General features: G+C 66.2%; 1 protein-coding gene across 1 annotated transcript; it reads left to right on the top strand.

Annotated features, from left to right (window-relative positions):
• Positions 1–1,143: 1,143 nt before the first annotated feature.
• On the top strand, positions 1,144–24,456 carry LOC125427933 (basic proline-rich protein-like; the record flags this gene model as incomplete). The annotated part of the gene is made up of 4 exons (XM_048487502.1): positions 1,144–2,643; positions 15,017–15,172; positions 19,170–19,298; positions 24,412–24,456. Coding segments are annotated over 4 exons (1,830 nt in total), but the record flags the coding sequence as incomplete, so codon positions are not given.
• Between the last annotated feature and the right edge of the window lie 489 nt (positions 24,457–24,945).

Raw genomic sequence — 24,945 nt, 5'->3', positions numbered from 1 at the left:
TTGCCGATAGCCCACCTTAATGAATTGTGAAGGTACCATATTTCCCCGAAAAAGAGCGGCCACGCCTACAACACGGCCGCCATTGCGGGAGGCAGGGTGGCCCAGTGAGGGCTGCCTGCCCGTCTAAGGGCAGGTGGGCAGCGTCGGGGTCAGCGTGCGCATGCTGGGAAACGTGGCACTGGGCCATGCTCAGGAGCCAGACCACAATTGGGCGAGATCGCGAGAGCATGTCATCCGTGGGGACCTATAAAAGGCCCTGCCTCGTGGCGCAGACCCCATTCAGCTGCCGGACATCAGAAGTATTTCCCCGAATATAAGACATCCTCCAAAAATAAGCCCTAATGCATCTTTGGGTGCAAAAATTAGTATAAGACCCTGTCTTATTTTTGGGGAAACACGGTAATACTGTCCTGGTACAATAGCACATATGGCAGCTATGGCTTTTTCCACTCATGCTTTTGCCTAGTATTCCTCAGCCTCCAGAACACCAAAAATCATTGCTATTATAACTGGAGTGTGTTTCCTTTTTCCTTTCCCTGAAAGCCCCCTTAACCCTTCTTCAGCCAGCAGAGGAGCAGCCTGGCTGGGCCAGACCAAGGGACAGCCGCAGCAGGTTTCCGCCACCCCCCCATGTGATCCAATAGGGGCACCCAAGGTCAATTGACCCCCCATGTCGCTCTGGCAGATACACCACTGCTGACCCTTCTATCCTCCACTTTCCTTCCGTCCTCTTCCCTAGCAGCCTCTCCTTGGCAAACCTGCTGGCCACCAGTTTAGCTGATTTTAGAAGGAGGGGTGGTGGTGGATAGATTTAGAGAGGATCGATATATTGCTAGCTCAAGTAGCTGAATAGACGCTATCAGCAGGGGAAGAGTGTTGCCTGCAACCCCTGCTTGTGTGCTTTTGTATGTATCTGACCATCTTCTGTCAGAAACAGGATGCTGTACTATATGAACCACTGGTCTGATCCGGCAGGGCACCTCATTTTTCTTCTTACAAGTGTGCCCTAAAACATATTCCGCACATCAACGTGTTAAGTGTGGGTGAGCAGGGAGCTTCCCATTACCAATCTTCTTATGGACCCATCGCCCTGAGCCCTTCGCCCTGAGCCCTTCGGGGATAGGTCCCCCCCCCCACCCCCCCCCCCCCCCACCCCCCCCCCCCCCCACCCCCCCCCCCCCCCACCCCCCCCCCCCCCCACCCCCCCCCCCCCCCACCCCCCCCCCCCCCCACCCCCCCCCCCCCCCACCCCCCCCCCCCCCCACCCCCCCCCCCCCCCACCCCCCCCCCCCCCCACCCCCCCCCCCCCCCACCCCCCCCCCCCCCCACCCCCCCCCCCCCCCACCCCCCCCCCCCCCCACCCCCCCCCCCCCCCACCCCCCCCCCCCCCCACCCCCCCCCCCCCCCACCCCCCCCCCCCCCCACCCCCCCCCCCCCCCACCCCCCCCCCCCCCCACCCCCCCCCCCCCCCACCCCCCCCCCCCCCCACCCCCCCCCCCCCCCACCCCCCCCCCCCCCCACCCCCCCCCCCCCCCACCCCCCCCCCCCCCCACCCCCCCCCCCCCCCACCCCCCCCCCCCCCCACCCCCCCCCCCCCCCACCCCCCCCCCCCCCCACCCCCCCCCCCCCCCACCCCCCCCCCCCCCCACCCCCCCCCCCCCCCACCCCCCCCCCCCCCCACCCCCCCCCCCCCCCACCCCCCCCCCCCCCCACCCCCCCCCCCCCCCACCCCCCCCCCCCCCCACCCCCCCCCCCCCCCACCCCCCCCCCCCCCCACCCCCCCCCCCCCCCACCCCCCCCCCCCCCCACCCCCCCCCCCCCCCACCCCCCCCCCCCCCCACCCCCCCCCCCCCCCACCCCCCCCCCCCCCCACCCCCCCCCCCCCCCACCCCCCCCCCCCCCCACCCCCCCCCCCCCCCACCCCCCCCCCCCCCCACCCCCCCCCCCCCCCACCCCCCCCCCCCCCCACCCCCCCCCCCCCCCACCCCCCCCCCCCCCCACCCCCCCCCCCCCCCACCCCCCCCCCCCCCCACCCCCCCCCCCCCCCACCCCCCCCCCCCCCCACCCCCCCCCCCCCCCACCCCCCCCCCCCCCCACCCCCCCCCCCCCCCACCCCCCCCCCCCCCCACCCCCCCCCCCCCCCACCCCCCCCCCCCCCCACCCCCCCCCCCCCCCACCCCCCCCCCCCCCCACCCCCCCCCCCCCCCACCCCCCCCCCCCCCCACCCCCCCCCCCCCCCACCCCCCCCCCCCCCCACCCCCCCCCCCCCCCACCCCCCCCCCCCCCCACCCCCCCCCCCCCCCACCCCCCCCCCCCCCCACCCCCCCCCCCCCCCACCCCCCCCCCCCCCCACCCCCCCCCCCCCCCACCCCCCCCCCCCCCCACCCCCCCCCCCCCCCACCCCCCCCCCCCCCCACCCCCCCCCCCCCCCACCCCCCCCCCCCCCCACCCCCCCCCCCCCCCACCCCCCCCCCCCCCCACCCCCCCCCCCCCCCACCCCCCCCCCCCCCCACCCCCCCCCCCCCCCACCCCCCCCCCCCCCCACCCCCCCCCCCCCCCACCCCCCCCCCCCCCCACCCCCCCCCCCCCCCACCCCCCCCCCCCCCCACCCCCCCCCCCCCCCACCCCCCCCCCCCCCCACCCCCCCCCCCCCCCACCCCCCCCCCCCCCCACCCCCCCCCCCCCCCACCCCCCCCCCCCCCCACCCCCCCCCCCCCCCACCCCCCCCCCCCCCCACCCCCCCCCCCCCCCACCCCCCCCCCCCCCCACCCCCCCCCCCCCCCACCCCCCCCCCCCCCCACCCCCCCCCCCCCCCACCCCCCCCCCCCCCCACCCCCCCCCCCCCCCACCCCCCCCCCCCCCCACCCCCCCCCCCCCCCACCCCCCCCCCCCCCCACCCCCCCCCCCCCCCACCCCCCCCCCCCCCCACCCCCCCCCCCCCCCACCCCCCCCCCCCCCCACCCCCCCCCCCCCCCACCCCCCCCCCCCCCCACCCCCCCCCCCCCCCACCCCCCCCCCCCCCCACCCCCCCCCCCCCCCACCCCCCCCCCCCCCCACCCCCCCCCCCCCCCACCCCCCCCCCCCCCCACCCCCCCCCCCCCCCACCCCCCCCCCCCCCCACCCCCCCCCCCCCCCACCCCCCCCCCCCCCCACCCCCCCCCCCCCCCACCCCCCCCCCCCCCCACCCCCCCCCCCCCCCACCCCCCCCCCCCCCCACCCCCCCCCCCCCCCACCCCCCCCCCCCCCCACCCCCCCCCCCCCCCACCCCCCCCCCCCCCCACCCCCCCCCCCCCCCACCCCCCCCCCCCCCCACCCCCCCCCCCCCCCACCCCCCCCCCCCCCCACCCCCCCCCCCCCCCACCCCCCCCCCCCCCCACCCCCCCCCCCCCCCACCCCCCCCCCCCCCCACCCCCCCCCCCCCCCACCCCCCCCCCCCCCCACCCCCCCCCCCCCCCACCCCCCCCCCCCCCCACCCCCCCCCCCCCCCACCCCCCCCCCCCCCCACCCCCCCCCCCCCCCACCCCCCCCCCCCCCCACCCCCCCCCCCCCCCACCCCCCCCCCCCCCCACCCCCCCCCCCCCCCACCCCCCCCCCCCCCCACCCCCCCCCCCCCCCACCCCCCCCCCCCCCCACCCCCCCCCCCCCCCACCCCCCCCCCCCCCCACCCCCCCCCCCCCCCACCCCCCCCCCCCCCCACCCCCCCCCCCCCCCACCCCCCCCCCCCCCCACCCCCCCCCCCCCCCACCCCCCCCCCCCCCCACCCCCCCCCCCCCCCACCCCCCCCCCCCCCCACCCCCCCCCCCCCCCACCCCCCCCCCCCCCCACCCCCCCCCCCCCCCACCCCCCCCCCCCCCCACCCCCCCCCCCCCCCACCCCCCCCCCCCCCCACCCCCCCCCCCCCCCACCCCCCCCCCCCCCCACCCCCCCCCCCCCCCACCCCCCCCCCCCCCCACCCCCCCCCCCCCCCACCCCCCCCCCCCCCCACCCCCCCCCCCCCCCACCCCCCCCCCCCCCCACCCCCCCCCCCCCCCACCCCCCCCCCCCCCCACCCCCCCCCCCCCCCACCCCCCCCCCCCCCCACCCCCCCCCCCCCCCACCCCCCCCCCCCCCCACCCCCCCCCCCCCCCACCCCCCCCCCCCCCCACCCCCCCCCCCCCCCACCCCCCCCCCCCCCCACCCCCCCCCCCCCCCACCCCCCCCCCCCCCCACCCCCCCCCCCCCCCACCCCCCCCCCCCCCCACCCCCCCCCCCCCCCACCCCCCCCCCCCCCCACCCCCCCCCCCCCCCACCCCCCCCCCCCCCCACCCCCCCCCCCCCCCACCCCCCCCCCCCCCCACCCCCCCCCCCCCCCACCCCCCCCCCCCCCCACCCCCCCCCCCCCCCACCCCCCCCCCCCCCCACCCCCCCCCCCCCCCACCCCCCCCCCCCCCCACCCCCCCCCCCCCCCACCCCCCCCCCCCCCCACCCCCCCCCCCCCCCACCCCCCCCCCCCCCCACCCCCCCCCCCCCCCACCCCCCCCCCCCCCCACCCCCCCCCCCCCCCACCCCCCCCCCCCCCCACCCCCCCCCCCCCCCACCCCCCCCCCCCCCCACCCCCCCCCCCCCCCACCCCCCCCCCCCCCCACCCCCCCCCCCCCCCACCCCCCCCCCCCCCCACCCCCCCCCCCCCCCACCCCCCCCCCCCCCCACCCCCCCCCCCCCCCACCCCCCCCCCCCCCCACCCCCCCCCCCCCCCACCCCCCCCCCCCCCCACCCCCCCCCCCCCCCACCCCCCCCCCCCCCCACCCCCCCCCCCCCCCACCCCCCCCCCCCCCCACCCCCCCCCCCCCCCACCCCCCCCCCCCCCCACCCCCCCCCCCCCCCACCCCCCCCCCCCCCCACCCCCCCCCCCCCCCACCCCCCCCCCCCCCCACCCCCCCCCCCCCCCACCCCCCCCCCCCCCCACCCCCCCCCCCCCCCACCCCCCCCCCCCCCCACCCCCCCCCCCCCCCACCCCCCCCCCCCCCCACCCCCCCCCCCCCCCACCCCCCCCCCCCCCCACCCCCCCCCCCCCCCACCCCCCCCCCCCCCCACCCCCCCCCCCCCCCACCCCCCCCCCCCCCCACCCCCCCCCCCCCCCACCCCCCCCCCCCCCCACCCCCCCCCCCCCCCACCCCCCCCCCCCCCCACCCCCCCCCCCCCCCACCCCCCCCCCCCCCCACCCCCCCCCCCCCCCACCCCCCCCCCCCCCCACCCCCCCCCCCCCCCACCCCCCCCCCCCCCCACCCCCCCCCCCCCCCACCCCCCCCCCCCCCCACCCCCCCCCCCCCCCACCCCCCCCCCCCCCCACCCCCCCCCCCCCCCACCCCCCCCCCCCCCCACCCCCCCCCCCCCCCACCCCCCCCCCCCCCCACCCCCCCCCCCCCCCACCCCCCCCCCCCCCCACCCCCCCCCCCCCCCACCCCCCCCCCCCCCCACCCCCCCCCCCCCCCACCCCCCCCCCCCCCCACCCCCCCCCCCCCCCACCCCCCCCCCCCCCCACCCCCCCCCCCCCCCACCCCCCCCCCCCCCCACCCCCCCCCCCCCCCACCCCCCCCCCCCCCCACCCCCCCCCCCCCCCACCCCCCCCCCCCCCCACCCCCCCCCCCCCCCACCCCCCCCCCCCCCCACCCCCCCCCCCCCCCACCCCCCCCCCCCCCCACCCCCCCCCCCCCCCACCCCCCCCCCCCCCCACCCCCCCCCCCCCCCACCCCCCCCCCCCCCCACCCCCCCCCCCCCCCACCCCCCCCCCCCCCCACCCCCCCCCCCCCCCACCCCCCCCCCCCCCCACCCCCCCCCCCCCCCACCCCCCCCCCCCCCCACCCCCCCCCCCCCCCACCCCCCCCCCCCCCCACCCCCCCCCCCCCCCACCCCCCCCCCCCCCCACCCCCCCCCCCCCCCACCCCCCCCCCCCCCCACCCCCCCCCCCCCCCACCCCCCCCCCCCCCCACCCCCCCCCCCCCCCACCCCCCCCCCCCCCCACCCCCCCCCCCCCCCACCCCCCCCCCCCCCCACCCCCCCCCCCCCCCACCCCCCCCCCCCCCCACCCCCCCCCCCCCCCACCCCCCCCCCCCCCCACCCCCCCCCCCCCCCACCCCCCCCCCCCCCCACCCCCCCCCCCCCCCACCCCCCCCCCCCCCCACCCCCCCCCCCCCCCACCCCCCCCCCCCCCCACCCCCCCCCCCCCCCACCCCCCCCCCCCCCCACCCCCCCCCCCCCCCACCCCCCCCCCCCCCCACCCCCCCCCCCCCCCACCCCCCCCCCCCCCCACCCCCCCCCCCCCCCACCCCCCCCCCCCCCCACCCCCCCCCCCCCCCACCCCCCCCCCCCCCCACCCCCCCCCCCCCCCACCCCCCCCCCCCCCCACCCCCCCCCCCCCCCACCCCCCCCCCCCCCCACCCCCCCCCCCCCCCACCCCCCCCCCCCCCCACCCCCCCCCCCCCCCACCCCCCCCCCCCCCCACCCCCCCCCCCCCCCACCCCCCCCCCCCCCCACCCCCCCCCCCCCCCACCCCCCCCCCCCCCCACCCCCCCCCCCCCCCACCCCCCCCCCCCCCCACCCCCCCCCCCCCCCACCCCCCCCCCCCCCCACCCCCCCCCCCCCCCACCCCCCCCCCCCCCCACCCCCCCCCCCCCCCACCCCCCCCCCCCCCCACCCCCCCCCCCCCCCACCCCCCCCCCCCCCCACCCCCCCCCCCCCCCACCCCCCCCCCCCCCCACCCCCCCCCCCCCCCACCCCCCCCCCCCCCCACCCCCCCCCCCCCCCACCCCCCCCCCCCCCCACCCCCCCCCCCCCCCACCCCCCCCCCCCCCCACCCCCCCCCCCCCCCACCCCCCCCCCCCCCCACCCCCCCCCCCCCCCACCCCCCCCCCCCCCCACCCCCCCCCCCCCCCACCCCCCCCCCCCCCCACCCCCCCCCCCCCCCACCCCCCCCCCCCCCCACCCCCCCCCCCCCCCACCCCCCCCCCCCCCCACCCCCCCCCCCCCCCACCCCCCCCCCCCCCCACCCCCCCCCCCCCCCACCCCCCCCCCCCCCCACCCCCCCCCCCCCCCACCCCCCCCCCCCCCCACCCCCCCCCCCCCCCACCCCCCCCCCCCCCCACCCCCCCCCCCCCCCACCCCCCCCCCCCCCCACCCCCCCCCCCCCCCACCCCCCCCCCCCCCCACCCCCCCCCCCCCCCACCCCCCCCCCCCCCCACCCCCCCCCCCCCCCACCCCCCCCCCCCCCCACCCCCCCCCCCCCCCACCCCCCCCCCCCCCCACCCCCCCCCCCCCCCACCCCCCCCCCCCCCCACCCCCCCCCCCCCCCACCCCCCCCCCCCCCCACCCCCCCCCCCCCCCACCCCCCCCCCCCCCCACCCCCCCCCCCCCCCACCCCCCCCCCCCCCCACCCCCCCCCCCCCCCACCCCCCCCCCCCCCCACCCCCCCCCCCCCCCACCCCCCCCCCCCCCCACCCCCCCCCCCCCCCACCCCCCCCCCCCCCCACCCCCCCCCCCCCCCACCCCCCCCCCCCCCCACCCCCCCCCCCCCCCACCCCCCCCCCCCCCCACCCCCCCCCCCCCCCACCCCCCCCCCCCCCCACCCCCCCCCCCCCCCACCCCCCCCCCCCCCCACCCCCCCCCCCCCCCACCCCCCCCCCCCCCCACCCCCCCCCCCCCCCACCCCCCCCCCCCCCCACCCCCCCCCCCCCCCACCCCCCCCCCCCCCCACCCCCCCCCCCCCCCACCCCCCCCCCCCCCCACCCCCCCCCCCCCCCACCCCCCCCCCCCCCCACCCCCCCCCCCCCCCACCCCCCCCCCCCCCCACCCCCCCCCCCCCCCACCCCCCCCCCCCCCCACCCCCCCCCCCCCCCACCCCCCCCCCCCCCCACCCCCCCCCCCCCCCACCCCCCCCCCCCCCCACCCCCCCCCCCCCCCACCCCCCCCCCCCCCCACCCCCCCCCCCCCCCACCCCCCCCCCCCCCCACCCCCCCCCCCCCCCACCCCCCCCCCCCCCCACCCCCCCCCCCCCCCACCCCCCCCCCCCCCCACCCCCCCCCCCCCCCACCCCCCCCCCCCCCCACCCCCCCCCCCCCCCACCCCCCCCCCCCCCCACCCCCCCCCCCCCCCACCCCCCCCCCCCCCCACCCCCCCCCCCCCCCACCCCCCCCCCCCCCCACCCCCCCCCCCCCCCACCCCCCCCCCCCCCCACCCCCCCCCCCCCCCACCCCCCCCCCCCCCCACCCCCCCCCCCCCCCACCCCCCCCCCCCCCCACCCCCCCCCCCCCCCACCCCCCCCCCCCCCCACCCCCCCCCCCCCCCACCCCCCCCCCCCCCCACCCCCCCCCCCCCCCACCCCCCCCCCCCCCCACCCCCCCCCCCCCCCACCCCCCCCCCCCCCCACCCCCCCCCCCCCCCACCCCCCCCCCCCCCCACCCCCCCCCCCCCCCACCCCCCCCCCCCCCCACCCCCCCCCCCCCCCACCCCCCCCCCCCCCCACCCCCCCCCCCCCCCACCCCCCCCCCCCCCCACCCCCCCCCCCCCCCACCCCCCCCCCCCCCCACCCCCCCCCCCCCCCACCCCCCCCCCCCCCCACCCCCCCCCCCCCCCACCCCCCCCCCCCCCCACCCCCCCCCCCCCCCACCCCCCCCCCCCCCCACCCCCCCCCCCCCCCACCCCCCCCCCCCCCCACCCCCCCCCCCCCCCACCCCCCCCCCCCCCCACCCCCCCCCCCCCCCACCCCCCCCCCCCCCCACCCCCCCCCCCCCCCACCCCCCCCCCCCCCCACCCCCCCCCCCCCCCACCCCCCCCCCCCCCCACCCCCCCCCCCCCCCACCCCCCCCCCCCCCCACCCCCCCCCCCCCCCACCCCCCCCCCCCCCCACCCCCCCCCCCCCCCACCCCCCCCCCCCCCCACCCCCCCCCCCCCCCACCCCCCCCCCCCCCCACCCCCCCCCCCCCCCACCCCCCCCCCCCCCCACCCCCCCCCCCCCCCACCCCCCCCCCCCCCCACCCCCCCCCCCCCCCACCCCCCCCCCCCCCCACCCCCCCCCCCCCCCACCCCCCCCCCCCCCCACCCCCCCCCCCCCCCACCCCCCCCCCCCCCCACCCCCCCCCCCCCCCACCCCCCCCCCCCCCCACCCCCCCCCCCCCCCACCCCCCCCCCCCCCCACCCCCCCCCCCCCCCACCCCCCCCCCCCCCCACCCCCCCCCCCCCCCACCCCCCCCCCCCCCCACCCCCCCCCCCCCCCACCCCCCCCCCCCCCCACCCCCCCCCCCCCCCACCCCCCCCCCCCCCCACCCCCCCCCCCCCCCACCCCCCCCCCCCCCCACCCCCCCCCCCCCCCACCCCCCCCCCCCCCCACCCCCCCCCCCCCCCACCCCCCCCCCCCCCCACCCCCCCCCCCCCCCACCCCCCCCCCCCCCCACCCCCCCCCCCCCCCACCCCCCCCCCCCCCCACCCCCCCCCCCCCCCACCCCCCCCCCCCCCCACCCCCCCCCCCCCCCACCCCCCCCCCCCCCCACCCCCCCCCCCCCCCACCCCCCCCCCCCCCCACCCCCCCCCCCCCCCACCCCCCCCCCCCCCCACCCCCCCCCCCCCCCACCCCCCCCCCCCCCCACCCCCCCCCCCCCCCACCCCCCCCCCCCCCCACCCCCCCCCCCCCCCACCCCCCCCCCCCCCCACCCCCCCCCCCCCCCACCCCCCCCCCCCCCCACCCCCCCCCCCCCCCACCCCCCCCCCCCCCCACCCCCCCCCCCCCCCACCCCCCCCCCCCCCCACCCCCCCCCCCCCCCACCCCCCCCCCCCCCCACCCCCCCCCCCCCCCACCCCCCCCCCCCCCCACCCCCCCCCCCCCCCACCCCCCCCCCCCCCCACCCCCCCCCCCCCCCACCCCCCCCCCCCCCCACCCCCCCCCCCCCCCACCCCCCCCCCCCCCCACCCCCCCCCCCCCCCACCCCCCCCCCCCCCCACCCCCCCCCCCCCCCACCCCCCCCCCCCCCCACCCCCCCCCCCCCCCACCCCCCCCCCCCCCCACCCCCCCCCCCCCCCACCCCCCCCCCCCCCCACCCCCCCCCCCCCCCACCCCCCCCCCCCCCCACCCCCCCCCCCCCCCACCCCCCCCCCCCCCCACCCCCCCCCCCCCCCACCCCCCCCCCCCCCCACCCCCCCCCCCCCCCACCCCCCCCCCCCCCCACCCCCCCCCCCCCCCACCCCCCCCCCCCCCCACCCCCCCCCCCCCCCACCCCCCCCCCCCCCCACCCCCCCCCCCCCCCACCCCCCCCCCCCCCCACCCCCCCCCCCCCCCACCCCCCCCCCCCCCCACCCCCCCCCCCCCCCACCCCCCCCCCCCCCCACCCCCCCCCCCCCCCACCCCCCCCCCCCCCCACCCCCCCCCCCCCCCACCCCCCCCCCCCCCCACCCCCCCCCCCCCCCACCCCCCCCCCCCCCCACCCCCCCCCCCCCCCACCCCCCCCCCCCCCCACCCCCCCCCCCCCCCACCCCCCCCCCCCCCCACCCCCCCCCCCCCCCACCCCCCCCCCCCCCCACCCCCCCCCCCCCCCACCCCCCCCCCCCCCCACCCCCCCCCCCCCCCACCCCCCCCCCCCCCCACCCCCCCCCCCCCCCACCCCCCCCCCCCCCCACCCCCCCCCCCCCCCACCCCCCCCCCCCCCCACCCCCCCCCCCCCCCACCCCCCCCCCCCCCCACCCCCCCCCCCCCCCACCCCCCCCCCCCCCCACCCCCCCCCCCCCCCACCCCCCCCCCCCCCCACCCCCCCCCCCCCCCACCCCCCCCCCCCCCCACCCCCCCCCCCCCCCACCCCCCCCCCCCCCCACCCCCCCCCCCCCCCACCCCCCCCCCCCCCCAACCCCCCCCCCCCCAACACCCCCCCCCCCCCCCCACCCCCCGCCCCCACCACCCCCCCCCCCCCCCACCCCCCCCCCCCCCAACCCCCCCCCCCCCCCACCCCCCCCCCCCCCCACCCCCCCCCCCCCCCACCCCCCCCCCCCCCCACCCGCCCCCGCCCCCAAAACCCCCCCCCCCCCCCCACCCCTCACCCCCCCAACACCCCCCCCCCCCCCAACCCCCCCCCCCCCCACCCCCCCCCCCCCCCCACCCCCCCCCCCCCCCACCCCACCAAAAGACATCTCCTGCAGTCTGGCTGGCTCCTGCCAGTCAGTTTCTTGCCAGCTTTTGTTGTTTCTTACATAAAACAATCCTTAGGTCTCACATAACATTTCGCCAAGGCAGCATCCACAATCCCAGAAAGGAATTTAAAGGGCCGAGCGGAATTGTGCAATCCTAATTGTTCAACAGTGTCCAACTGGGTACAGCGTGAAAAACCAAAGAAGGTACTTCAGTTGACTCCAAGGATTTTCGTTTCTAGTGTGTGCTAAAAAGAAAAGAAATCTACAAGCCCAAAATCCTAATATAGATTTGCCAGAGCACTAAAAGAAAACAATGCATTATATTCTTGGTGGAGCATTTGTTTGTGTCTAAAGTTCTGTACTGCAGATCTTCATCTCACAACTGTGACCATTTTACTGATAGAGAATTGAGATTGTCACAGTCTATCTGCAGGACCAAGGAGGATTTAAAGAGGGTCTCACCGGTCAGACTTGACTATGGATTAGGGTGGAGGTTCTATCACAGATGGGCTGTAAAGCCAGGAGGGAGGAAGAAGAAGAGGGGGCACTGGGAGACTCAACGGCAATTTATGCTTCTGCATCATTTGCAAAATAGCCATTAAACACAGGCAAGGCTGTTACAGTGTGTAACAGACTTCCCTCTGTGATACACCTCTGAAGATGCCAGCCACAGATGCAGGCGAAACGTTAGGAACAAGATCCACCAGACCGTGGCAACACAGCCCGGAAAACCCATCAGAAGCTGCTCAATTATATTATATAAATGCTCAATTATATTATATAAATGCTAAACATTTAAACAATATAAACTTCTTCAGTGTAACCTAGTGTGAGATTCCTGCATTTTATGTTGGGGCTGGAAAGGAAAATTTTGCATGGTGACTCCACACTTGGGGTTCCTTTGCAAGTGAACCTGCCCCCCCCCCCCCCTTACAGTAAGGGTAGGAATCAGTCCTGGAACATGCAGAATTCTGGGCCCAGTGGAAATTTTCCAGTAGTGAAAGAGAGATATTTGCTGATTACTCTGTCTAGTAGTTGCAGTAGGGTTGCCAACTCAAGGTTTCCAGGAATTACAATGGATCTCTCAACAACTCAGACCTGATACCCTGGAGAAAATGGCTGCTTTGGAGGGTGGATTCTGCGGCATTGTACCAGAGGTGTAGCTCCAAGGGGGGGGGGGCGCACTTGCACACGCCCCTGTGGAGGTGTGGCGAGGGCATTCTGGGGGTGTGGCAGGGGCGTTTCGGGGTGGGGGCATTCTGGGGCAGGACGGGGCCAGAGGACACGCCAGTGTACCAGGTGCTTTCCCCCTTTGCTACGCCTCTGCATTGTACTCATCTAAGGATCCTTCCCTCTGTTAACCCCAGCCTTCTAGGCCTGCTGGGTTGGTTGGGAAATTTCTGAAGATTTGGGTGAGGAAGCCTGGGGAGGGGGAGACTTGGGGCAGGGAGATACCTCAGTGGGTTGAGGAATGCCACAGAGTTCACCTTCTAAAACAGCCATTTTTCCAGGGGAACTGAACTGATCTCTATAAGCTGGGGACCATAATTCTAGGAGTAATTCTCCAGCCACCACCTGGAGACTGGCCTATACCCACCCAGGCTCCACCCCCCAAACGATCATGATTTTCTCAACAAGTTACAGTTGTCAAACCTTGCAAGAGACTGAATCCCCATCCATTCAGCTTCTGAAAAGAGAGGCTAAGGGGGCATCGTTAAAAGTATGGGGCAGTGAACCTCCTCATCTGTCCCTCAATATTTCGTCCCTTACCTTTCCCAGTTTTGAGTGGTTTGGTCCCTTTGCACTTTATTAGTTTCTGACTAAACAGAATGACTGGTAAAACAGGAGCAGAAGTCTGGGAGAAAAACATATTATGTCAAAACCTCAACCCATACTCACTGATTCGGGGCTTGGAACTAGGGTTACCAACCTCCAGGTGAGGCCTGGAGAGCTCCCTGAATTTCAACTGTCCTCCAGATGACAAGGATCAGGTCCCCTGGAGAAAATGGCAGCTTTGGGGGGTTAACTTTGGCATCCCACTGAGGTCTGTCTCCTCCCCAAACCCTGCCTTCCCCAAGCTTCACCCCCAAAATCTCCAGGTATTTTCCTGCCAGGCATTGGCAACACTACTTGGAACAGATTCCATCTGTGTGTGTGCACGCGCTACCCGCCCTTCCCTCTCATGCACCGATTGTGGGGGAAAGCATTATAATGGAAAAAGAGCTCCCCCTACTGGCGGTGGAAACATGGTGTGTTACAACTACCCTATACAGCAGACCTGGGCATTATACGGCCCGCGGGCCGTATCTGGCCTGCCAGATGACCCTGCCCGGCCCCCCTGCCTTGCTGGGGAGCACAGGCGTTTTTGCCTAGGGACAGTACCTCTTGTCCCCTGGCGCATCCATTTTGGTCACGTGGGGGGCGCCAAAAAGTCCCTACACACAAGCTGATTCAGTAGGCCTTAGCAAGCCCGGCACTGAGGCAGCGACTGTTGCCAGTGCCTGTTGTAGCCCCGCCCACTCTGTACGGTGGCCTGGAGTGTCCAGGGGGCGGGGGAGAAATCCCACTGTGCTCCCAGGAGCTGGACTGGGGCGCTCCGCCTCCCCTCCCTCTGACCCAGTGTGCCTTATTCTCCCTTACTCACAAGCCTTCTGGGCAGACTGGCTCTGATAGGCACAGGAGAAGGGAAGCTGAGCTGGATCCCAGCAGCAACAGAACTGATGATGATGCTGGCATTTGTTTGGTAAACCTTCAGATGGGGGTGATTTGTGAGAGATTTATATGCTTAAAAGTTAATTTCCCCTTGCACTGGCTTGGAGCTGTTTCTCAGGCCAGCCTACCTCACAGGGTTGGTGTAAGGACAAAATTAGGAAAGAGAGTTGTCAAACCCAGGTTCTCTGGATTAGAGTCTGCCACTCTTTACCACTATACCATGCTGGCCTAATGCTCAGGGTGGTTTAAATTCCAGAAATTCTTACTCCCCTGAAAAAAGTGGCTTACAAATAGGTGTCCAAAAGACTCTGTGGATATAATTTGGGATGTCAACTTCAAGGCAGGACCTGGTGTTCTCCCAGAGTTACAGCTCACTTATAGGCTCCAGGGGTCAGTTCTCCTGGAGCAGATGGTGTACCCCACTGAAGTCTCTGTCCTCCCTATGCTCCATCCCCAAATCTCTAGGAGTCCCCCCTCCCCAACCCCACAATACCCTGTCAGTAATCAGTGAGGACCTGGCAACCCTAGGTATAATATCCAGGCAGTTTTAAGTCCAACATCTGCCCCTACAGAAAAACAAGCTCTTTCGGAGAATCTAAATACATCTGTGCCAAGAATAATCAATTATTTGACTGCCGAAGATGTAAACAACTCTAACTGGCACTCCCCCTTCATTGCACAATAATTACACCACATCTATCTACATACTATTTGAGACGAATGCACAGGTTGAAGGAAGTGATTTATAGGCAGGTGTAATCTAGGAATCCCCCATTTGAGTAATGAAGGTATTGATTAAGTGCTGTCTTCCCCATCCATCCTGACACAGTTTTGTATCTCCATTCCCTGCCATGCCTATTGAGAGCAGGATATGAAGTCAGTTCTGGTAACCAGCAGCCTCCAGATGTTTGTGGATCATAGGTTCTTATCAGCCCCTGCAGCATGGCCATGCTGGCAGGGGCTGATGGGAATTGGAGTCCATGAACATCTGGAGAGCCGCAGGTTGCAGACCCCTGATATAGGTACAGTAATTAAAACATCAATCTGGAGGGAAAAAAACCTCGGCTGCTTTGGAAGGTGCACTTTATGACATTATCCACTGAAGTCCCTCTCCTTCCCAAACCCTGCTGTCCTCAGACTCTGCAACCCAAATTTCTAGGTATTTCTGAAATTGGAGCTGGCAATCTTTTTCAGAGCACATTTTCAAGATCCTACGAAAAAAGCAGCTGGTGGAAGGGAACTTCAAGAAAAATCGATGAATGAGAGAAGCATGGGGTTGCCAAATTGGGGTTACGAAATTCCTGGAGATTTGGAGGTACAGCGTGGGGAGGGCAGATTTGGAGAGAAGAGGGACGTTAGCAAGGTATCAAGCCCTGGATCTGCAACCAATATCAGACTCAGTTAATTCAATCAAAGGCCTTGATTGACAGACGACAGCAGGGCCACAGAGGAAGCCAGTTCTAAAGACTGACTTCCCAAGCTCACCAGAATGCCCCCGTTCCTTCCTCCAGAGATATCAAAGCAAAGCAATTCTGAACAAGAATGTGAGAGTCATTAGTTCTCAAGGCCATGTGAAGGACTAGCAGGCAATCACGTAGCTACCACAAGGTTGGGGGGGCACCCTGGGGGCACGCCATTGGTGTCACGGGACAAAAAATCACACCCCTCCCCCTTCCCCAACCCCCCAGGCCCTGCAGAAGCCCCGAGAAGCCTAGTGGGCCCAGCCAGGCTGCTTTTGCAGCCAGCTGCTCTTTGCAGCCAGCTGAACTAAGGTAAGTGAGGGTGTAGGGGCCCCCAGGTAGTAAAATGGTGTGGCTCTGCGCCATTTTTTTTGCCCTGGGTGCCATTTGCCTTCCCACACCTCTGATACCAGGCCACTGGCGCTTGGACGCAATCTAAACCACTTCACCAAGCACAAAGACAGCGGGAGCATGAAAGTAGAGAGAAACCCCATTACCACATGACAGAAACTAGAACCCCTTTGATGTCAGGGTAACCATCTTGGACACAGGGTGGTAATATCACAAGAGTGCACCCTCCAGCAGCCATTTTCTCCAGGGGAACTTCGATTCCTACCTATCTGGGGGGATAAGGTATTATTCCTGAGAGATCTCCAAGTCTTCACTCTGAGGCTCTGATTTAGAGCACTCAAAGTCCAAATTCCTCCGCCTTTTCTTTCTTGGACTGTAGTAAACTGTGCCTTCCCCTTGTTTCTGCTTTGCTTCTTGTTCCATCCAAGATATACTGAAGTTTAATGCAGGGCTGCCTCTGGGTGGGATGTGCTCCTCAAATGGTTTCTAAGAGATTTTCTACTTTTTTTCCTGCAATTTACAGTAAACAAACTTCACACCAGAGACCATCTGCTGCAAAAATTAGGGAACGTTTCCTTTAAGGAGAGTGGCTCTTCTGTAATCCTTTACAATTCCCTATCTGTCTTCTACAACCACGAGTGAGGAAACCACGGAGGAAATTTCAGCACAGGAGGCAAGCCATTTCCCTGCACACAACAGTCAGCAAAAAACAAGCATACAGGCGGTAGAGACGGCAAGAGGTAAAAGGGCTGGAATTTTAAATAGACTAAGGGAATAAGGGGAATCAAAAAAAACCCCTAGCCTCCCTTCAATCTTTTCTTTCTTACCAATTTATGCTCACTGCCAACAAGATACATGAAATCACTTTTAAACAGATATAATTTGATTTCCTATACAGCTGCATTCGCGCCTATGCTTTTACCTGAAACTCTGGCTACAACTGAGAGCATTGATGATAATAGCAATGTGCATAACCGGGTTTCTAGGGATATATATTTCTGTCTTCAGACAGGATTGCAGAATTATCAGGGAAGAAAAAGGGGAGGATTAGTGTATATAACATCAACAAAGGCTGGTGTCACAGACATAACAATAATCCAAAAAATTCTGTGGATGAAAACTTGGAGTCCTTTTACCATTATTAATTGCAAAACCCCTTTTATCTCCCGAGAGATAAATTCAGTTCTGTTTTTTTGGTTTATAGTTCATCCAACAAGCGTCTGTAATGAAGGCAGATTTAAGAACTCTAGCTGATCAGATTATGCAGGCTGAAGCCAGTAATACCCTGATTCACTTGGTTATTATTATTTTGGGAGATTTAAACAAAGTAAAATCCTTAAGGGAAGACCTACTCAAAATACTTCTTCTTAGCATGTCAACTGTCCCACCAGAGGCAAAGAATATTCTTTAGAACCACTGCTATACAATCATTGGAAAGATGCTTATCGTGGCTCCTACTCACGAAAGCAGTTGTAGGCCATTCTTGATCATTGCATGATTCAACCTTGTAAATCTGCTGCTACAAAACAAAGGATTTAAAGCCACACAAAACCAATAACTAAATCGGTGGAGAACTTGGACCGAAGAGGCAGTTAAAGCTGCAGGCTTGCTGTTTTGACTGTACAGAATCAACATTTTAAAGATACCTCTAGATTTGGATGAACTCACAGATACTTGTAAACATCATATGTCAGCTTTCTGTGAAGTAACATCTTGTATACCAACCAGGAACTTGCATATACATAGTGTAACAACAAAACCTTGGTTCACAGGCTAAACTTAAGCAGTTACTGCCTGTTCCAAAGAGGAGGCATACAGAAAAGGTGATAGAATGCTGCGGCCAATCAGGCCAGAAATGTATTAACAAAGGAGATCAGGACTATAAAGAAACCACTCTTTATGCTGAAAATCAGGTTTTCACCAAACCAAAACAGCAAACACAGGGAAACCTCTCAAAAAATATCAACACCGTTACAGCAAAACCACCTTTCCCAAGTTGAAGGGAAATCCCTGGCACTTGGCAGATCTAATTGAATGTGTTCTCTACTGTAGGTTTGAAAATAATTCATAGTCATCTTTCTCCACAACCTCTATTTCAGGATGCACCAACAATAGCTAAACTTCCTACAACTGCATTCCATTTCATTGGGTTTACAACCCCAGTGATCTCTGTAGAAAAGGAAGTGCAAGATCTTATTCTCACATGACAGAAGTCTGAAAAGCACCTCAGGCCCAGACAAGATAACACCTTCTCTTGCTTAAAAAAGTCTGTGCCTGTCCACCATTGGCCCCTCTATCTTCGTACCCAAATCTTCAACAAATCACTAGAGATGTGCTATGTTCCTTCCTCTGCTTCAAACACTCCAATTATCGTCCTGTATCGGCAGCCTTCCATCAAGGAACTGAATGACTACAGACCAGTTGCTCTAACATCTGTAGTTATGGAAAAACTTTTGAAAGGCTAGTGATGTACCATTTGAAACTATCACGATCCACTGTTGACCCTTGCAATTTGTACACCGAAAGCAATAGATCAACAGATGATACATTATGGCTTTGCACTATATCTTACAGCATCTTGAATCGCCAAAGACCTATGCAAGGTCCTCTTTGTTGACTTTTAGTTCAGCATTCAATACTCTTCATCAGACCGACATTCTTCTAACCAAGACAGTTGGTGGGGAGAGAGCCATGTATGTTTTGCTGGGGGTGGGGGGTGTTTTGTGCAGTGGTGCAAAAAATCATTGTTTGGTCGTGGTGGGGAAGGGTGGCCGCCCATACCGGGGGAGGGGGCGCCAAATTCAGGTTTTGTCCCCGGGCTCCAGTTTGCATAGATACACCTCTGCTGGGGAGTGAGGCGCCTTTGAAAGCCCCGCAGAAGCCGGTTGCCTTGGCTGCCGGCTTCTGCGGGGCTTTCAAAACCACCTCGCCCCCCTGGCTTGCTGGGGAGCGAGGCGCCTTTGAAAGCCCCGCAGAAGCTGGTTGCCTTGGCTGCCGGCTTCTGCGGGGCTTTCAAAAGCGCCTCGCGCCCCTGCCTTGCTGGGGCGCGAGGTGTCTTTGAAAGCCCCGCAGAAGCCGGTTGCCTTGGCTGCCGGCTTCTGTGGGCTTTCAAAACCACCTCGCCCCCCCTGCGTTTTGGCCCGGCCCTCCACAATATTTTCTGTTTCTTATGCGGCCCCATGGAAAAAATAATTGCCCACCCCTGCCCTAGAGATATCAAAGCAAAACAATTCTGAACAAGAATGTGAGAGCCATTAGTTCTCAAGGCCATGTGAAGGACTAGCAGGCAATCACGTAGCTACCACAAGGTTGGGGGGGCACCCTTGGGGCACGCCATTGGTGTCACGGGACAAAAAATCACACCCCTCCCCCTTCCCCAACCTCCCAGGCCCTGCAGAACCCCCGAGCAGCCTAGTGGGCACAGCCAGGCTGCTTTTGCAGCCAGCTGCTCTTTGCAGCCAGCTGAACTAAGGTAAGTGAGGGTGTAGGGGGCCCCCACAGGGGGCGGGGTGTGGGCGCCATTTTGCCCCGGGCGCCATTTGCCTTCCCACACCTCTGCTACCAGGCCCACTGGTGCTTGGACGCAATCTAAACCATTTCACCAAGCACAAAGACAGCGGGAGCATGAAAGTAGAGAGAAACCCATTACCATGACAGAAACCAGAACCCCTTTTGATGTCAGGCAACCATCTTGACACAGGGTGTAATATCACAAGAGTGCACCCTCCAAAGCAGCCATTTTCTCCAGGGGAACTGATCTCTACCATCTGGGGATAAGGTATTATTCTGAGAGATCTCCAAGCCTCACCTGGAGGCTCTGATTGAGCACCAAAGTCCAAATTCCGCTCTTCTTGACTGCAAACTGTGCCTTCCCCTTCTTGCTTTGCTTTTGTTCACCAAATGAGTCTGCAATAAGAACGTGCAGATATGTTTTTTAATTGTATCCAACGTTTCATATGTTTTGCTTTAATTCCTTTTGTTATTCTTTCCCATTGCTTTCCACGTCCAGCCATAACTGTTTCCCATCCAAGTGAAATGAAATTTGTAGAGATCTTACCTCCCAAACTAAGCATCATTCCTGCCACGTTTAAGGCAGGTAAGGAAAAAAGAGTCCCAATTTTACAGATATTTTCTTTTCCAGCTACAAGCCTTCATTTTCTGTCATATTGGGATAAAATTGTTCAAGGGATTAGACCCCTCTGACAAGAAATGATGCCTGCTGAATTTCAGAGAGATGAGGGGGAAAGACCAGTTTTATAGGCAAATAAGTTTTTCACTTTCAGAGCGAGCACTGGCAGACGGCATCCCAACAAGGAAGCCAAGAATAAAGGAACAGGGGAAAACTTCAGAGGCTGGCTAAATAGCAATAGTCTCTTACACATACTAACAAAAAATATCAAATCATTAGCTCCCTCATGCACAGATCAGCCATACAATAGCTATGTAATTTGCAAAGAACCAGAAAATCCAAAAATAATCACTCACAAGAAGAAGGGAGTTAGATTGGGCAAAGAAATATTGGTGACAAGCTGGATGGGTAGGAACAACATGGCTTGTATAGACAGCCATCCCCAAACCAGTCATGATGATGAACAGAAATACTATGAAAATAATGGCCTATCAAGAAAAAAATATGATACAAAAACTGTCTGACAGTGATGATTGGAAAGTTCCCCTGCTAGTTTCATTCTTTCCTAAGTCTGCTTCCCTTCCCTTCCTCTGAGACTGAACACACCATGAACTCTTTAAACTAAACAACCAGACGTCGGAATAATAAATATTAACTAATATGAATGGATGTTTTAGCTTTCCTATTCATTTTATTGTAATAACAACAAATGAATCAGTCCACCACCCACATGGGCTAATAAGTGAATATACAACCCCTATCTTTTTCCAAATATTTGGCCTTCAAATGATGGCCTGTTTTCCATATGCTAACCAGCATTCAAGAAATCTCTTGCTGAAATGTTCCCCAGAGTTCATGTGTGATACATTAACCGGATATCAGCACAGTTTGTCCCAGTATCAGTTTTTAAAGAAAGCACAAGTAGGAATCTGTATCTAGGATGCAGCTTCTGGGAAAATCTACAGACTCCCATTGGTGTGCATATGGTCACTTCAAAATGCGTTCCAGTGTATGCCAAAATGTGTTCTAGTGTATGCCAAAAATTACCTCTGAATTGGTCCCAAGTTTTGTTTGCCCAGATTTGGAAAAGTTAACAACGTGACAACCTAGCAGGGGCCATTCTCTGCCCGTCTTCACAATCCTGTTTCATCTTCCTGTCTATTCGGCAAGGAAAAGCCAACCAAACACGAACCTGCCAAAAACTAACAAAGCGGCACAGCTAGTTTTCTCCGACATCAGGCAGGATTGACGCAAGTCGATTTCCTGAGCGATGCGGATCATATCATTGGCTGTTTGCCACACGCTACCCAATACCTTGAGAATTTGACTTTCTTTGGCAACCAGATCAATCGGGATAAAGGAGGGCTGCAAAGGCCTTGGCAAAAAAAACGACCCATGTTAGCTAATTCGCAGCCTCTACCACGTTCAGCTCACTTGTGGTCACACTGATGGTTGCACGTATCTGGCTCAGGACTGACTACAAGCCCTATGAAAACAGAAGCAGATCAAATGTTCTCCCACCGCTTGATCTCAAAAATTGGGGGAAATGTCAGCCAGTCAAATACCTGCAAGGAAGTAAAAAACATGAATACCTCCCCACCCTCACATGCATCACACAGATCTCAAAACACTGGAAATAAATCCATCTGCTCATGAGATCAGGGTAGAGTTGCCAGTTTCCATGCAGGGCTGGAGATCTCCCAGAATTACAACTGATATCCAGATGATAGACATCAGTTGCCTTTGAGAAAACGGGGCCTTTGGAGGGTAGGCTCTACGGCACAGGTATCAAACTTGTGGCCCTCCAGATGTTCATAAATTACAATTCCCATCACCCCTTGCCAGTATAGCCAATGCTCATGTTGGGCGGGACTGATGGGAATTGTAGTTCATAAACATCTGGAGGGCCAAAAGTTTGACACCCCTGCGGCATCCTACCCCAGTGAGGTTCCTTTCCCTCCAATCCCAAGTTCTCCAAGGGTCACCCCCAAAACTCCAAGAATTTCTCATTGTGGAGTTGGCAAGACCAAGCCTAACATACAGTTTCAGGGTCTCAGTCACTGGATCTCAGGCTTCCGTTTGCCCTGTGAAAATTAAACAGCATCTTCCCAAGTTCCTTCTACCAGCACCACTCTAATAAGAGGTTATCTGGACACGGGGGTAGCATACCTTAGTAGCTAGAAGGTAGGATGTGCTGAGAGGAAAAAAGTATGCAAGTAGGAGGCTGCAGGTAGCCACCCTGGGCCCAACACTCATCCAAAAGCTACCTGGTCCCTTTGAATTTCCTGACCTGGATGGTTCAGGCTAGCCTGTTGCCACCTGAGGAGGGGAAAATGAGCTTGAAGGTGCGGAAAGACAACACAGGTCGATTCCCCACTCATGATTAGATGCGTGCTTGTCACATAAAATATCCAGGTTTCCAGCAGAACTCCCCACTAAACCAGCGCCGAAAATGGATTGACCCCGACTCTACCGCTCTTCTCCCACCCTCAGCACGCGTTATTTCAGAACCTGGAAGATAGTAGACCTTTTGAAAAAACGCACGCTGAATGTGGAGCAGTGGGAAATTTCAGGGGTGAATCTGGTTTCGTTTTTCCTGCCGCTGGTAGTGACGTGGAGCTTTTCATCCAATCAGGAAGCAGCGGGCTGTGTGCGATGCGCACGCAGCCCTTTAAAAAAAATTCATGGAGCAAAGATCCACATCTAAACAAAACAATGTGGGGCCGGTTTGAATGCTTCACTGAGTAAAAGGCAACACAATGAAACGCTAAACGTCCTATCCACAACCGCATAGGGTTGTTCTGCGCATGCTCGCAAAGACGTGGATCTGTCAGTTTGAAAATTAAAAAAATTCCCGCCCCAGCACAACGCAGCAGCCAATCAGGATACTTCCTGAGCGGATCACGCATTTGATTCGCTGACAGTGGGTATTCCTGCCTGGCTGCTGCGTTGCTGCCTCTAATGGGGCAAAAGCTGCAGTGGGATTCCTAAAACCGTGCTCAAAAGGCACGTGCTCAAACCTACCTGGTTTGTATCTTGTTTCATTTTTGAAGTGGGGAATCGACCACAGACAACCATTTTGTGTGGAATAAAATTTGACCGCAGCCTGTTTATTGGTCTGCTGGCTGAAGGAAGCAGAGGCACAGCATAGGGGATGGATATAGCACTGGGCAGCACATCTGCTGTCCCCCAGTGACCACTGGGCAGCACTCTCATCCCCAAGATCAACTTCCCCAGGATTCATTCCCAAATATCCAGAAATTTCCCAATCTGTAGTTGACAAGCCTGTCCCATGTAGTCAGCTGGCTTTAAACTTGGGTTTCCAGATCTCTCCATCAATTGGTGGGGGAAACTTACCAGATAGTTGTGGCCCCTTGCCAGCAAAGGTGTATCTAGGGTGGGATAAGCCAGGTACTGCTTGAGAGGAGGCCCAGAGCTCCCTACCCCAAAAGCCCTGCCTCCCACTGTTGAATGGCACCCCTGCCCTCAAACTCCACTTGGAGTTTTGGAGTGAGGTGCACAGTTCAAGGCTGGGCTAGGCCTGGCTGGGTCCAGCTTTAAGCTGCAGGTTCTTGACATGGAGACTGCAATTTAAAGCTGGAGCCAGTAAAGCCCAGCCTTGAACTTCACATGGAGTTTGAGGGAGCACAGCTCAATACTGGCCAGTCCTTGCCCTGGGCACCATCTTTAATATATATGCCCATGCTGGGGGCAGAGCCTGTGGAAGGGAGGGTTTGGGGAAGGGAGGAACCTCAGCAGGGTATAATGCCATGAATTCCACCAACCAAAGGTGCTATTTTGTTCAGGGAACTGAGCTTGGACATCTGGAGTTCAACTAATAGCAGATCTCCAGGTGCCGAATGGAGGTTGGCAACCCTTCTAGTGACATTCTGTTGCAACATCTTGTGCCCATCAGAAATGATGGCAGTGTGTTGCTGGCGATGTTGAGGATGGTCTGGCATTTGGGCAAAACTCTATGGTTGGAGCATGCTAGAGTATTCCAGGCATCTTTCAGTGATGTGCTGGTGCCAATTCTGGGTGCAAAGGTTGCTGTTAAAATCCCCTCCCCTCCCAGTTTTGGTGCCATTTTCCCCTCTACCAGCCAGTTAAGCAGCAGTGGGGATTGCCTGCAGGGGTTGGGGCATCCCTTGCCCCCAACAGAGGCCTGGCAACTCTGCATACAACTGTGTAGGCTAGAAGCCCCTGGCTGCGTGTGCCTGTGACTTAGGGACAAGGAGAAACGGAAACCTAATGTAGGGTTGTGGTGTTTCTGCCGCTGGTGCCCAAATGCTTGACAGTGACGCAAAATGGCTGAACCGCCTGCTTTGTGCTCCGTCTCCCACCACAGACATCTCATATTGTCCCTTGTGTGGTCTTTGTTCTTCATTGTGACAACAGGTATAATTTTCAAGGCTGGTTTCAGAATGACAAAACCCACCCTTGCTACCAGCTGCTCTTTGGAACGGGTTCTCTTGACGCGCCCTGTGTGGGATCAGGTCATGGTTTTTAAGGCAGGCCTTGTGGCAGAAGTGGGCTGTGAACATTGTGTTAGTGCAGACGGGGTTTCTTCTGGGGTAGGCTTGCAGGTAACTGCTCCTGTGTACTCCCAATAAGATTGCCAGCCTTCAGGTGGAGCCCACAGATCCCCCAGACTTATAACTGTTCTCTAGACTACAGAGATCAGTTCCCCTGGGGAAAATGGGTGCCTTGAAGAGTAGACTCCATGGTATTGTATCCAATTGAAGATGAAGAAGAAGAAGAAGAGGAGGAGGAGGAGGAGCAGGAGCTTGGATTTATATCCCCCCTTTCTCTCCTTTAGGAGACTCAAAGGGGCTTACAATCTCCTTTCCCTTCCTCCACCCCCCACAACAAACACCTTGTGATGTGGGTGGGGCTGAGAGAGCTCCGAAGAACTGTGACTAGCCCAAGGTCACCCAGCTGTCATGTGTTGGAGTGTACAGGCTAATCTAGTTCCCCAGATAAGCCTCCACAACTCAAGTGGCAGAACGGGGAATCAAACCCAGTTCTCCAGATTAGAGCGCACCTGCTTTTAACCACTATACCACTACTGCTCCTAGTTGAGCTTCCCTTTCCAAACCCCCACCCTCTCCAGGCTCCCCACCCTGGCTCCTGGAATTTTGCAATTAA

Source organism: Sphaerodactylus townsendi, linkage group LG03 (assembly GCF_021028975.2).
Source record: "Sphaerodactylus townsendi isolate TG3544 linkage group LG03, MPM_Stown_v2.3, whole genome shotgun sequence".
Classification (NCBI taxonomy): Eukaryota; Metazoa; Chordata; class Lepidosauria; order Squamata; family Sphaerodactylidae; genus Sphaerodactylus; species Sphaerodactylus townsendi.
Note: the sequence above shows the minus strand (reverse complement) of the source record. Positions and strands in the feature narration are given on the sequence as shown.